Source organism: Ochotona curzoniae, unplaced genomic scaffold, assembly GCF_017591425.1.
Source record: "Ochotona curzoniae isolate NIBS_2020 unplaced genomic scaffold, NIBS_Ocur_1.0 contig_908, whole genome shotgun sequence".
Classification (NCBI taxonomy): Eukaryota; Metazoa; Chordata; class Mammalia; order Lagomorpha; family Ochotonidae; genus Ochotona; species Ochotona curzoniae.
Genome location: NW_024466607.1, coordinates 12,374,996 through 12,387,189, shown reverse-complemented (window position 1 = coordinate 12,387,189; position 12,194 = coordinate 12,374,996). Strand labels below are relative to the sequence as shown.

Below are 12,194 nucleotides of genomic sequence, written 5' to 3'. Positions count from 1 at the left end.
CCGGGGGGCAGAGCCCCGTGGTCTTGTGGCAGTGAGGAAGCAGTGTAAACACAGTTCTCAGGAAAGACACGGAGCTGCACTGACAGCTCAGAAACCCACAGCCGGAGGAAGTAGTGGTCATTTGCGGGTAGGGAGACTCCCTGAGCCTGCAGAGGCGCCCATGGGAGCGCGTGAGGCTGAGCAATGCTCAGAACTTTCCGGGCACCAGGGAGCTGGGTTAGCCCAAACTGCAGGCCACTGTGGGCCCGCCCTGCCAGAGTGTCAAGGTCAAGCCCAAGAGGAGCTAGGTGACCCCAAGTATCTGGACGGCAAAGTGGTATTGAACTTTACCTGAGTGCAGCAACATCCAGCTCTAGACAAGACAAAACCAGTGTCCACCCACCAATCTTTATATCCAATGAAAACACACTTTGTAAATGAAGTGCTTTTTTCAAACAAGCAAAAAGATGATGTGTCTTGCTGGCAGACCTACACTCAGTGGCTGTGACCCCTCAATTGGTCATCTCTTTTAGAAAAAACTGGCCACATGAAGCAAAAATGTATACACATGTGAAAATGAAAATAGCACAAAGAACAGAAAGGGGAATGGAGGCAGAGCTCCAAGGCTCAAGCATTCTCCAGGGAGGGGGAAGGAAGCCCCAGCTTCTGGCCAGTCCCAAACGGCCAACCTACTGAGGGCTTGGAGTGGCCCTCTGCCGAGATGGGGTGCTCCGAGTAAGGCTTAAGCAGAAAGAGGAATGGTTAAGGACCTGGGAGAATCGTGATCGATGAGCAGCATCCAAGCCAAGAAGTCAAACAGGCTGTTGCCACTCGGTGCTCCTTGCGGGGACGGAGGGCTCAGTATGTTTTGGGGTTCTTCTGGCAGACAGCTAGTAGCCTGGATAAGCTCAACAAGACGCTGTGCACTACATGCAGAGGGAGAAGGGCACGGAGTCAAGGTTTGGGGCATTCCAAGTTTAGGGACTGAAGAGCAGAGGGCAGTGATGGAGGACCGCGGAGGGGGTGAGAGGGGGTGTGACGCACACAAGGGGGCTTGGAAGCTGACCACTGTGGCAGTGGCATCGTGAACAGTGTGTGCTGTGCACCTGACTTCCTGGAGGGAGCCGGAGTGAAAGTGATGCATGGTGCAATGGTTACATAACTGAGAAGACACTACAACCTGAATGACACAACTGCTGGGCTGGGTGGTGCAGCAAGTACACCTCAGTACAGCCGGTTTTCAAAAACTGTCCAGTTAGCACGTAGTGAGCCCTGCTGACCTTAAGCAAAACAAACAATTTGGGTGGTGGACAGTGGAGGAAAGGAATAGAAAATCAGGATGACAGCTGGAGACAAGATGCCTGTTCTTGTGTTAGGAATGGTCCAGGAGAGCAGCAGCGATGGCTGATGCAAGAGAAAGAGAGAGTGACCGGAGCAGAGTCCCCAGGGCTGCCGGAGAGACGGGACGGGGTCATCCCCCAGGGCAGGACAGCACGTGAGTACTCGTGACAGAAGGTGGGCGCTGGCGCCAGTTCCAATGGCTTCCTAGGGAGCACAGTGAGCAGCCAAACGAGGAAAGTAGATGCAATGGGAGGAGGGGCAGGCAAGGCAGGCAGGGCACCAGGGCCGCTGAGCAGAGGGCATGCGCTGCAGGGCGAGGGCCCAGCTCCCACCTGCGCTGGAACACAGAAGATATGCCACATGGGACACAGGTTATATTGCTGAACACCAATATGCCACTTTTTATTACTTGGAGTTTCCCCCCCATTTGTCACATACCCGTCGATGTTCACATAGTGAGGAAAAGCCACCAACACTGGAAGCAACTGACCCAATCAGTTGATAATTCTGTACTCGTTCCATCAATTCTTCCCAGATGGAAGTAGCTTTATCATTCATTTCAGCCTCAGGGCTATTCTTAAAATCGGTGTCGAGATTGTCACATCTTTAAATACAGATAGAACTGCCAGAAGTACATAATTTTATATATATGTACATATATATACACACACTTACAGAAAAATACAAGACTAACTGCCTTTCCACAATATTTAATTTATACACTACTGTAACTATATGCAACTTCTGAAGACAGGTTAAGGGGTACAAGTGACTTTAGAGCAAGTAAGTAGTTTGGTCCAATAGTATCTGAATGTCATGGTTTCTCGCTCCCTTTTACATGACGACATACTGTGACATACGACACATGCACAGTCAGCCACTTACGAACAGGAGGGAGGGTAAGACACCACTCAGACTGACGTCACACACGCGGGGCAACCAACCACACCCAACTAATAAGGCTATGATACAGCTATGCAGCGGAAATGGCCAACACTGCTGATCCTAAAGTGAGCACCATATATACATCAGAATATAAAAAAACCACTGAGAACCAAACACATACGGGTTAGTTAAAAGGTGCCATCGCAAGGCTCTCCCAAGTCACAGGAAAAAGTATTTACATTGCTTGGAAAACAGCTGCAACAAAGAGTTTATTGCCAATGCCCTTTAGAAACTTCTCTGCTACGTTTAACAGAGAGATGTTACACTATCTGTGTGAACCACACATGTTACTTCTGGCCCTTTAGACGATCCCTGCTCAGGGATTTAAGCCAGTGTGTCCTATGGCTTCACCCACACGTCTGTTCTCGCCTCTTTCGGTTATAAATACCACAAGGAACTAGAGCTCTAGCTCAAACGTAGCTTGCCTAGGACTAGAAATAAAAAGAGTGAAGTGACACTTTACTTAGCTAAGTAAGTACACTGTGAAATTGAGAGTGCCCAGTCAGACATTACAGTCCCAAAACAGCAGTCACCATGTGCTGGGAGAGACTGGGTCAAGGTAACCCGTTCCTCTGGTGCTCTGCCCACTTGGAAGGGGTGACAGGGGTTGCAAGGTGCCCAGGGCCCCAGTGCCCCCAAGCGCTGCTTGGATGACCCCTCCAGACACAGCATGGCATACAGTACCAGGCTCCTCCCGGAGAGCGTGTCGTCCCGGAGGTGATGGTTGGTGCGACGGTCTCCATGCAGGGACAGCTGCAGAGCCAGAGCTCTGTGGTTACTGTGTTGGCAGGAAGGCAGAGCAAAACGACTTCTAGGAAAACAGAAAGCAGGCTTTGTGCATTTCTGTCTGCTCTATATGTGAATTCTACCCCTTTATATTTATTTTTTTAAGGAATCAGTTTTCATAGCTAGCTGAGCCAAAGGATGGAATGGAAATCACAAGAGAGACAACCAAATTACCAAACTCCTAAAAAGCGAGCCCTACCAAGTTTTGTCTAGTTCTACTCTATGGAGCTGTGACTTTGCCAGCCCGTGTGGGCACCTCTGCCTCTGTGCCAGGCCCACAGAGTGTCACACAGGAGGGAGGGCTAACACGCAAAGCTAAGACATCAGCAGTTCTCCACATCACCAGATTGTCTGCTCGTGCCCCATGGGGCTGGGTGGCTGCCTTATGAATCTCTCACACATTACAAAGCCACATCCCTTCCCGGTGGCATCGGAAGCCCTGGCTGGCTTCCACCCTGCAGGTGCCCCTTGGCTCGGGTCCTGGGCCGTACAGCATTATTGCTTTGGTTCTGTCTCAGACGCCACAGAGTTGCTGTCACAGGACAGGAATTTAGATTTCTGACAAACAAAGGCATTATTTTCGCTAAGTTCAGAACATCAAATTTCTAAGTGCTCCAGGGATACTAGGTTCCAAATATACATTTTGATTTAATCCTGATCATCCACATTAAAATTCTGAATGTAAAAATTACACAGTAGACTTGTCGGCTGCAAAAGAAAGGTAGCATATAGCAGCATGCACAAAGACCATGCATTGTCACCTCGCTGGGCGAGCAAAGGAAAAGGTAATAAATAATTGCTCTGAACGCCCACTCTCAACGAGAAGACCAAGAGCTGGAGAAAGGTGAAGGCCACCCTTCCCAGGCCGAGGAGGAAGCGAGCGGTGGCGGGCCAGGCCGTCAGATGACGTGGCAGCAGCTGGCCTGGCTGGAGGCGCACAGCAGCCCCTCCTTAGGGTCCCGCTGGATGTTCACAGAGATGGTCTTCTCGCACAGAGGTAGCTGCAGCACGCTGTTTTTAAGGTTCTTGCTCTTTATCCGTTCCAACTCGGTGCTGGTGTCCGCCATGTGGTCGGAGAAAAACTTGATGCCACCCACGGCAGGGGCCGGGCCCGCGTTGCCCGTGGAGCTGATGCACATCTTCCACGAGGACTTCTCCTGGACCTTGACGCTGGAGAAGGCCAGGCCGTGCTGTGGGTCCAGGATGTACCGCGCGCTGCCATGCAGCTGGGAGCCCAGGCACAGGCCCATGAGTTTGAGGCTCTCCACCAGCTCCCCGGCGCTGCGCGATGCCAGCTGCATAGAGTTGCCAGGGCCAGCGCAGCGCCGTGTGGAGCCTGAGGTGCTGGTGGGGTTGCCGCCCGAGCCACCGGCAGGGCTGCCCCCACCAGCACTGTTCTCACTGGGGCTGGCCTTGTCCGCGCCCCCACTGCCGTTGCTCGGCTTGCTCTGGCCCCCGCCGTCGCCCTCGCTGCCGGGGGGCCCCTCGCTGCTATCCCGGCGGTGCCAGGAGTAGGTGAAGCCACTGTCCTTATCGAGTCGCCGCCGGCTCTCGGAATCATCGTCGCTGGTCTCGGAACTGCTGCAGCTGGAGCCGCGGCCCTGGCTTTTCCGCCGGTGGTAGCGCTTGTGCACCGTCCCAGGGGAGGCGATGTTCATCTTCAGCCGGCTCAGCTTGGGAGGCAGGTTCTCATCCATGTCGAACTCATCATCCGACTCCCCCTCCTCGAAGATCTGGTTGAGGACAGGCGCGCTCTTCCGAGACGTCAGGCGGTTGGTCACCGATGGCTTCCGGCGCAAAACCACCTGGGTTGACAGGGACATGGGCTTCTTGTCCTCCTCGTCTTCCTCTTCATCCTCCTCCACCCGGAACAGACATTTCCGGCCCCCAGTTGTGGGTTTCAGGCTGGCGGGTGGCACGGCAGACAGCGCTGGGCCAGCCAACTCGGGCAGGTCATCCTTCTTGGCCGAGTCACAGAGGCCACCTTTGCCCCGGTGGCCATTGAGGACGTTGTCGGCAGCCCGTGCAGGAGACTGAGGGACGGTCGCATGGGACAAAGGAGTGGCTGTGAGGTCATCCTCAAGGTCTTGGGGCACATCAATTTTGGTTGGCCAAGACTGCCTGTGTAACAGATCAGAAACAGAAAAAGCCACGTGGTCACATGCAGGTGCCAGCAAGGGATATTTGCTGAAACTGACTGGGACGACATCCACAGACTTCACAAAGAGGAAGCAGCAGCCTTGCAAACCCACTCCCCGTCCTGTACACATGAGCAAGGAGCCCAGAGGTGCGATGGGCTGACACGGCCAGACAGCTGCGTCACTGTCAGGAAAGAAGGGAAGACGCCGAGCCACCGCCTCGGTGCAGAAGCGTTGCCCACGAGGGAAGCACTGTGGGCGAGCACAAGCAGAAGCCGGGCCCGGGCGCTGTGCTTTGGCCTCTCAGATTGCAACCTCACAGGGCCACTGTGGCCAGCGACACTCACCTCAAGCGTCCAGGGCTCCTGCTTTACCTGATGGTGTAAAAGCTCAGTGTTTACAAACACAAATGGGAAGTCTCGAAGGAATTTCAATAGAGACTACTGAGGAACAAAGGCAACACTCAACTGGCATACGTGATTCTCTGCTTCTCAAGCTACAAAACCCAACCATCAAGTTTTTAAAAATGTAAGCAAACTTTGCTACAACCCAAATGACAAAAATGCCATGAATCTGAAAATGAGGCTCTGCCACCTGTGCAGAATGCACTGTGCTGCGCGTCCTGCAGCCCCGGGGAGCGGCTCCTCGGAAATCAAGACATTTACAGCAGCCTCAGCCACACACTACTGTTTGGGTAACAACTTGGTGTGAAATGCAAACTCAGCCTCTAGCTTGAAGCAGCTCCAGGGAAATGGTAAGAGGCAACGTGCCCAACATCAGCCTTCTCCCTCCTCTGCGGCCCTGCTGGGTCGCTCACGTGGTTCTGACATCGGGTCGCCATCACTGAGCAGCGACAAGCAGGACCAGAGGCAAGAACAGTGAAGAGGGCGGGGTGGGGGGCACTGTGGCACAGAAAGCTAAGCTACTGCTTGCAATGCCAGCATCCCATTACAGTTCATGTCCCAGGTGCTCCCCACTAACCGTGTGGGAAAGCAGTGGAGGAAAGCCCAAGTTCTTGGGCCCCAGCACCCACCTCAGAGACCAGGATGAAGCTCCTGGCTTCGGACAGCCCACCTCCAGCTACTTGGGGAGTAAACCAGGGGATACAATTTCTTTCTAACCACGCCTTTCAGATAAGTATCTTTTTCTTCTTCTTCTTTTTCAAAGAACTGTGAATGAGCAAGCCAGGGAGTGGAGTTCCCTGGGAGTGCCCATGCGCAGCTGGTCACCGCCCTGACTGCCACTCAAGGAGAAACTCGGGCCTGGGAAGCAGGTAACTTTGACTCAGTTTTCTTTCCAAAGGAATCAGGACACACAGAGGTAAGTAACCTACCCAAGACCACAGGCATGAAAACTGTCTTCTAATGAGGGGCTGGGGCCCAGGACAGAGCTTGGCTCAAGCACGGAGGGGAAGGACTGAGCAGGCAGCCCTGGCCTGGGGCCTCCCGCACACCTGCGCTCTGGCCTTGTCCCTCGGCACAGTGCTGTCACCCTCACGTCACAGGTGAGTGGCCGCCAGCTCCCCCCACCCCCAATCTGAGACAACAAGGGAGCCAGGGTGACACCCTAGGCCTTTGTAAGAACTAGTTCACATTAACCGAGGAACAAGGTTCCTGGAATGCGACATTGACCAAAGTTGCCCCAATTACACATGTAAGACCAGAGCAGTGTAGGAAAACAGCCTGGCATGACACTGCTTCTCCAAAGGGCCTTTCTTGGCCAGGTTGACGGGCACAGCCCCTGCTCCATGGCAGCCCTGGCGGAAGCAATAAGGCCATCACCACTCTGACAAACCCACCATCCTGTTGGTAAGAGTGACATTTTCTCACCTAAACTGGGCCTTGATGTTGCTGGGGCTGGCGGACCGCGTCTGGATTTCTTTCTCTTGCTTTTCTCGCAGGATCCTTTCAGCAAGCAAGAAGTACGTGGCTGTGATGTGGTTGTACCTGTTGGTTTCCAGGGCTCTGAAGAAAGCAAAGGGAGATGCAGCCTGAGCCTTGCAGGCAGGTCTGCTTTTCACGCGAAGTACGACCGATTTGACATTTGCGCCTTGGAATCTTTAAAAGCAAGCAAAATGCAACCCTGAAAAACCCAGCCAATAGTAATTTAGGTCACTCTTGAAATTCAAAAAGTGACTGCATGAAAGCATCCATGTTGGCGAGGGGCCGTGCAGGCCACTGACAGAACTGAGATGCCAGCATCTGGTGCCTGGGGAAAGGGCGCAGAGCTTTCAGGGCAGCACATCATGCACACGCCCAGTGCGAAGTGACTGCCTGGCGCACTGCCCGTGCGCTTCACAAGAGAACGACCAAGACAAGATCAGTTAGACCCAGGTGCCCCGGGGCTGGGGAACCACCACATTGTTAAGGACATATCATTAAATTCTTCTGTGAATAAAATCAAAGCCAGGCCATGGCACTTAGCTTAGTGGTTAATGTACCAGTTAAGACTGTGTTTCACACTGGAGTGCCTGGGTTCAAGTCCCTCTTCTGGCTCCTAACTCCAGCTTCCTGGTGCTGCAGACATGGGGATCCAGCAAGTGATGGCTTATGGGTGCCTGCCACCCACACAGGAAACTAGGATCGAATACTGGCTCCTAGCCTAAAGCCTTGGCCCCCAGCCCTGCCCACTGTGGGCATTTGGAAATGAACCAGTAAATGTTTTCTTTGTATCTCAAACAAGTAAACACTTAAAAACAAAAACCAAATCAAACAGTCATCTTAGAGAATATCTCATGTAGCTAGGTGCTGCACTGGCCAGAGGGTGGGGGCATTAAGCCCATCCAGGCCCTTAGCCCTGCCCACTCTGCTGCAGCTGGCTGGAGAGGGCTCCGGGGGATTGCACGGGCCCAGAAGCCACCTGCAGTCAGTTAAAACACAGAGGAACCCTTAGGAAGGACACAATAGTAGAAATGAAATTTTCCGAAATGCACAGTGGGACCAGAACTAATGGAGACGGCAAAGCCCAAGGCCTAAGCAAGGCTCCTCCAGCCAGCCCCAGGTAGCTGCCTCGCGAGCAGGGGACAAACTGCAGGAGCAGCAGGCCGCCCGCGTGGTTCTCTAGTGCCCACCACGCCCGGGGTATGGGGTGGGAGGAAGGAGGCACCCGCACCATCCAAGCTGTGTTTCCCTTTGGAATTAAAACTCAGTTTACATCAAACAGTTCTATATGACACCATTACATTCATGCTGCGTTTAAGCTAAGAAAATCAGGCCAATTTAGGAAGATACAAATTGCCTTTTACTCAAAAATGGAAAACCATTTCCTACACATTCCCAAAGTGTTTGCAGCAGAAGCAGCCAAGGCTGTGCTTGCTGAGGTCACTGAAGCAGGTCCGGAGCCATCTGTGAAGACCCACAGTGCCCCTAGAAAGCTGCAGAAAGCTCCACATACGCGCGAGTTAGAACCTGGGCTTCCTCACCCATGCATCCACACACCGCCCTCCTCAGAGCACAGCGCCCCCACTTGGCTGCTGGCGACAGGGCAACAACAGCTCAGCCTGCAGCCCCCTCCTCCAGGGGATCTAAGCCAGATGCCCAGCCCGGCCAGAGAGGCTCTGCCAACACAGTCCGCTTTTGTTACCTACCAGAACACACCTGCTCTCTTCTATTCCATTATATCGAACCGTTCATGCAACACATTAAACAGCTTTTGCCTCCATGGAAATGCTCATATTTTTAGAGTTGGAACCATCACGTGAGTTAACTGTTGTCAGAAAGAAGCCACTGCCTCTTTACATCAGCCTTTATTGCAAACTCCATAGATTACTAATGTCTGGCTTTGCTTTTAAAGGACTTAATTAACACTCTCTAAATGAATTTAATTAACAGGTTGCTGCAGCAAGGCCTCAGAAGGACCAGTGAGTAAACTTCTAAACTTTGTGGGAAGTGCAGTCACTCTGCTGCCACTGACAACTGTGCACCAGGGCTCACGCACCAGCACCCCCAAGGCCAAGGTCTCTGATGCTTGATACCCAACTCATGCCTGTGGGGACCACTAGTGGACCCCGACATGAGGAGAATGCTCCCACGGGATCAAGGCCACAGTGTTCACAGCCACTGCTACCACAGCCAACTTGTTCACCCTACAAAAACAAGACAGGTTACAGCTGCGCCAGGCATGAGCCCAGGAATGCTAGAGGGGAGCGGCCCAGCTCCAGCCACAGGTCCTGCCCCGCAGCGCACACTTACTCCACGATAGCATCTCGGTCTGCGATGTCGCCCAGCACCATGCGCTGGATGATGCTGTTGTGCTCCTCTTCCGAGAGATTTTTGTACGACACCAGGGGGATGTTGTACTTGGTGGCTGGTGAAGGGTCCACTCCTTGAAGCCAAGCATGATTCTCGATCTCCTCTAAAGAGGCCCTTTTCTTGGGATCTCTCTGCAGCATCCGGGTGATCAGGCTGGAAAAAAGGGAGGACCACAGCTACAGCAAACCGTCCGCAAGGGTTCACGATGCTGGCTCCTTTCACTGAACATCCTCGCAGGAATGATGACAATTTAGAGGCAGCATTTCTTGTCAAAGAAAGAAGGCACAACGCCCTATCATCTAGCATTCACTCTAAGTCTGACCACCTGTGCTTGAATTAAGTGCCCGCTTAATGGTGAGATTCAATGATCATCAATGACAAAGAATGCCCGAACCAACTCCTGTTCTCAGGGAAAGGATCTTGCTGACGAAAACAGCTCCACATCACCTAAGACACTTGCTGAAATACTTTTGAACAGCACTAGGTTGGCAAAATAACTGAGCAAACAAAAGTAAGACCTAAGGAGGCAAACAGCAATGCTGGCCTGCTAGTGCATGCAGCCACCTGTGTGTGGTCCAGTGCCTGCCCAGCACAGAGCTCAGCAGCCAGCCTCAGGAGACGGTGAGGAAGAGGAAGGAAGCGGCCCAGTGCCCAGAGAGCCAAGAAAATGTGCCTGCCCTGGTGAGCACTGACAGCGCGCATGCGCAGGGAAAACTGCTTCCTGACATGTCTAACCACAGGCTGTCCCCACAGACCCACGGTCCAAGTTACCAACATCCATGCGGTGTACCTAGCGAAACTAGCATCAAACTGTTTCTTCTGCAAGTACACCTGGACAAGTAATGGACACAACAATGCACAAAGCAAATTAAACAGTCTTTCTGTGGCAATGTAATGTAAAACAAGACTTCAAGGGATTCCCCAACTAGAGTAACAAAATATCACAGCCAAAAAAAAAAAAAACCACAAAGGAAGGAAGACATCCCAGTGGCCCACCACAGAACACAATCAGAACACAAATTCTTCCCCCACTGCAATCTTCAGACACAGACAACAAACATGATCAAGGAGTAAAAGGGCTTTTTGTAATCGTTATCATTACAGTGTGCAGAAAAAGGTAAATGGGCTTCCATAAGTCAAAAATAACCACTGTAGCTAAAAAACTTAAGGGGCAAATTTTAAACTGGAAGTAAAAAAAAAAAAACTGATCTAAAGAAAAAGTTGAGTAATTACATACTGCAGAGACAGAAAAGAAAGAAGCTAAAACACAAGGAATGTAGGATGAAAATATCAAACTTATACTGAGAAAAGCATCTGAAAATAAATGGCTGAGAATTTTCCAAATTCATCAAACAAACAAACAAACAAACAAACAAAAAAACAGAACCAGGAAGCCCTGACACACCCTATTTGCAACAAACAGAAGCTCCCAAAGCAGCTGGCACAGATGGCAGGTTACGCACAGCTGCCTGAGTCGGGCAGCGGCCACACGCCAGGAGACAGTGGAGCGCCACGTCCCCGAGGGCAGGACAGTCGCCCTGATGCTGCACTCGCTGTCCGGAGTGCAGGACATGCAACACGTGTTCTGATGAAAGCCGGCAAAGCCCATCATCAAAAGACATTAAAAATAACTAATTTGTGCTCCCAACTGGAAAGGTGAACAAAATTCCCACCAAACAACTGGTGATTATAAATAATTTTTGGGTATTCAGAATAGTAAAAATTATCTAATTTGTGCAGTTAGTTAGAATAAAAGAAACTAACATAATAGGTGTTATGAGAAATTTGTATTATTTAGGAACAGAATAAAGATGAGGATTAACTATAAATTTTATTACATTAATCACATATGACATATTTGTATATTTAAACAGGAAAATCCTTAAAATATAACTTTCCATATTTTGGGGGTGGAGGAAGACAAATGAGGGAAAACAGCACCTCATCAACCCCTGAAAATGAATGAGATAAAGACTGAAAAAGTGCAAAGCCATAGAGTACTCAGAGACATGGCACACATTCAGCAAGGGCTGATAACAAAAAATGCAAACGGGAGAAAGTTCAGCAAAACGCATCAGCTCTGACAGGGAGAAACAGAGATGGCCTGAGAGAGGAATAGCTGTTCTGTTCCTCAGGCTGGACGATGGGAAATGCATACATTTTGAGTAGTATAAGCCAATCTACAAATAAATGTTTTCCTCTTTTAACTGTGGAGATACTCTTTGAATTACAAACTATATGTATATACACACATTCTTTTAGTTTTCACAGTAATCCTATAAGATGGATCCTTGCCACAACATTGGTAATTGGAGAAGCCAGAAGGTAAATGTGGGGTTTAAATACATACGTTATTAAACATCCGCCAAAGAAGGCACTCGGATCACAGAAAAAGTTCCTCAAGTCTTACCAGCTGAGAAACTGAAAACTGTTAAAACAGCAAAATCCTTTAAGTAGTGGTTTTACTCTTAGCAGAGCTCAAAACCAGCATTCGCAATACTGAAGAACTAGCCGATTTCTAATAGGCTTATTCCATCACTGTTTCTGAACAAGTAGATCAGACTTCGAGCTTACTGTTGACTAATGCTTCCTGCATCACATACACCAAAACAGAACTGCTCAGTTACCTGGGGGGAGGAACGTGTGCAGTGCGACTCTGAGACAGGCTTGTAAATCCTAAACAACACACTGTTCATCTAGTCAGACAGAAAATGACCCCAACCCTTCTCTAGAACATAAAACCATCCGGGCAGTC

General features: G+C 50.7%; 2 protein-coding genes across 12 annotated transcripts in view; one reads left to right on the top strand and one right to left on the bottom strand.

Annotated features, from left to right (window-relative positions):
- The window catches only part of ANO10 (anoctamin 10), a 107,416-nt gene extending 97,030 nt beyond the window's left edge, over positions 1–10,386 (top strand). For 8 of the 10 annotated variants that reach the window (XM_040994327.1, XM_040994326.1, XM_040994324.1 and 5 more), the window contains 4 exons: positions 1,356–1,494; positions 6,357–6,997; positions 7,090–7,196; positions 9,020–10,386. The gene's annotated coding sequence lies outside the window, so the exon portion shown is untranslated. Of the gene's footprint in view, positions 1–1,355; positions 1,495–6,356; positions 6,998–7,089; positions 7,215–9,019 lie in introns of all 10 variants that reach the window. The other 2 variants (XM_040994325.1, XM_040994319.1) reach the window with 2 other exon arrangements.
- The window catches only part of SNRK (SNF related kinase), a 44,356-nt gene continuing 33,857 nt past the window's right edge, over positions 1,696–12,194 (bottom strand). For both annotated transcript variants that reach the window (XM_040994316.1, XM_040994317.1), the window contains exons 4-6: positions 9,380–9,592; positions 7,019–7,153; positions 1,696–5,172 (exon numbers count right to left, since the gene is read on the bottom strand). In XM_040994316.1, the coding sequence (XP_040850250.1) occupies positions 3,951–5,172; positions 7,019–7,153; positions 9,380–9,592 (1,570 nt within the window). In that variant the 3' untranslated portion in view covers positions 1,696–3,950. The remainder of the gene's footprint in view (positions 5,173–7,018; positions 7,154–9,379; positions 9,593–12,194) is intronic.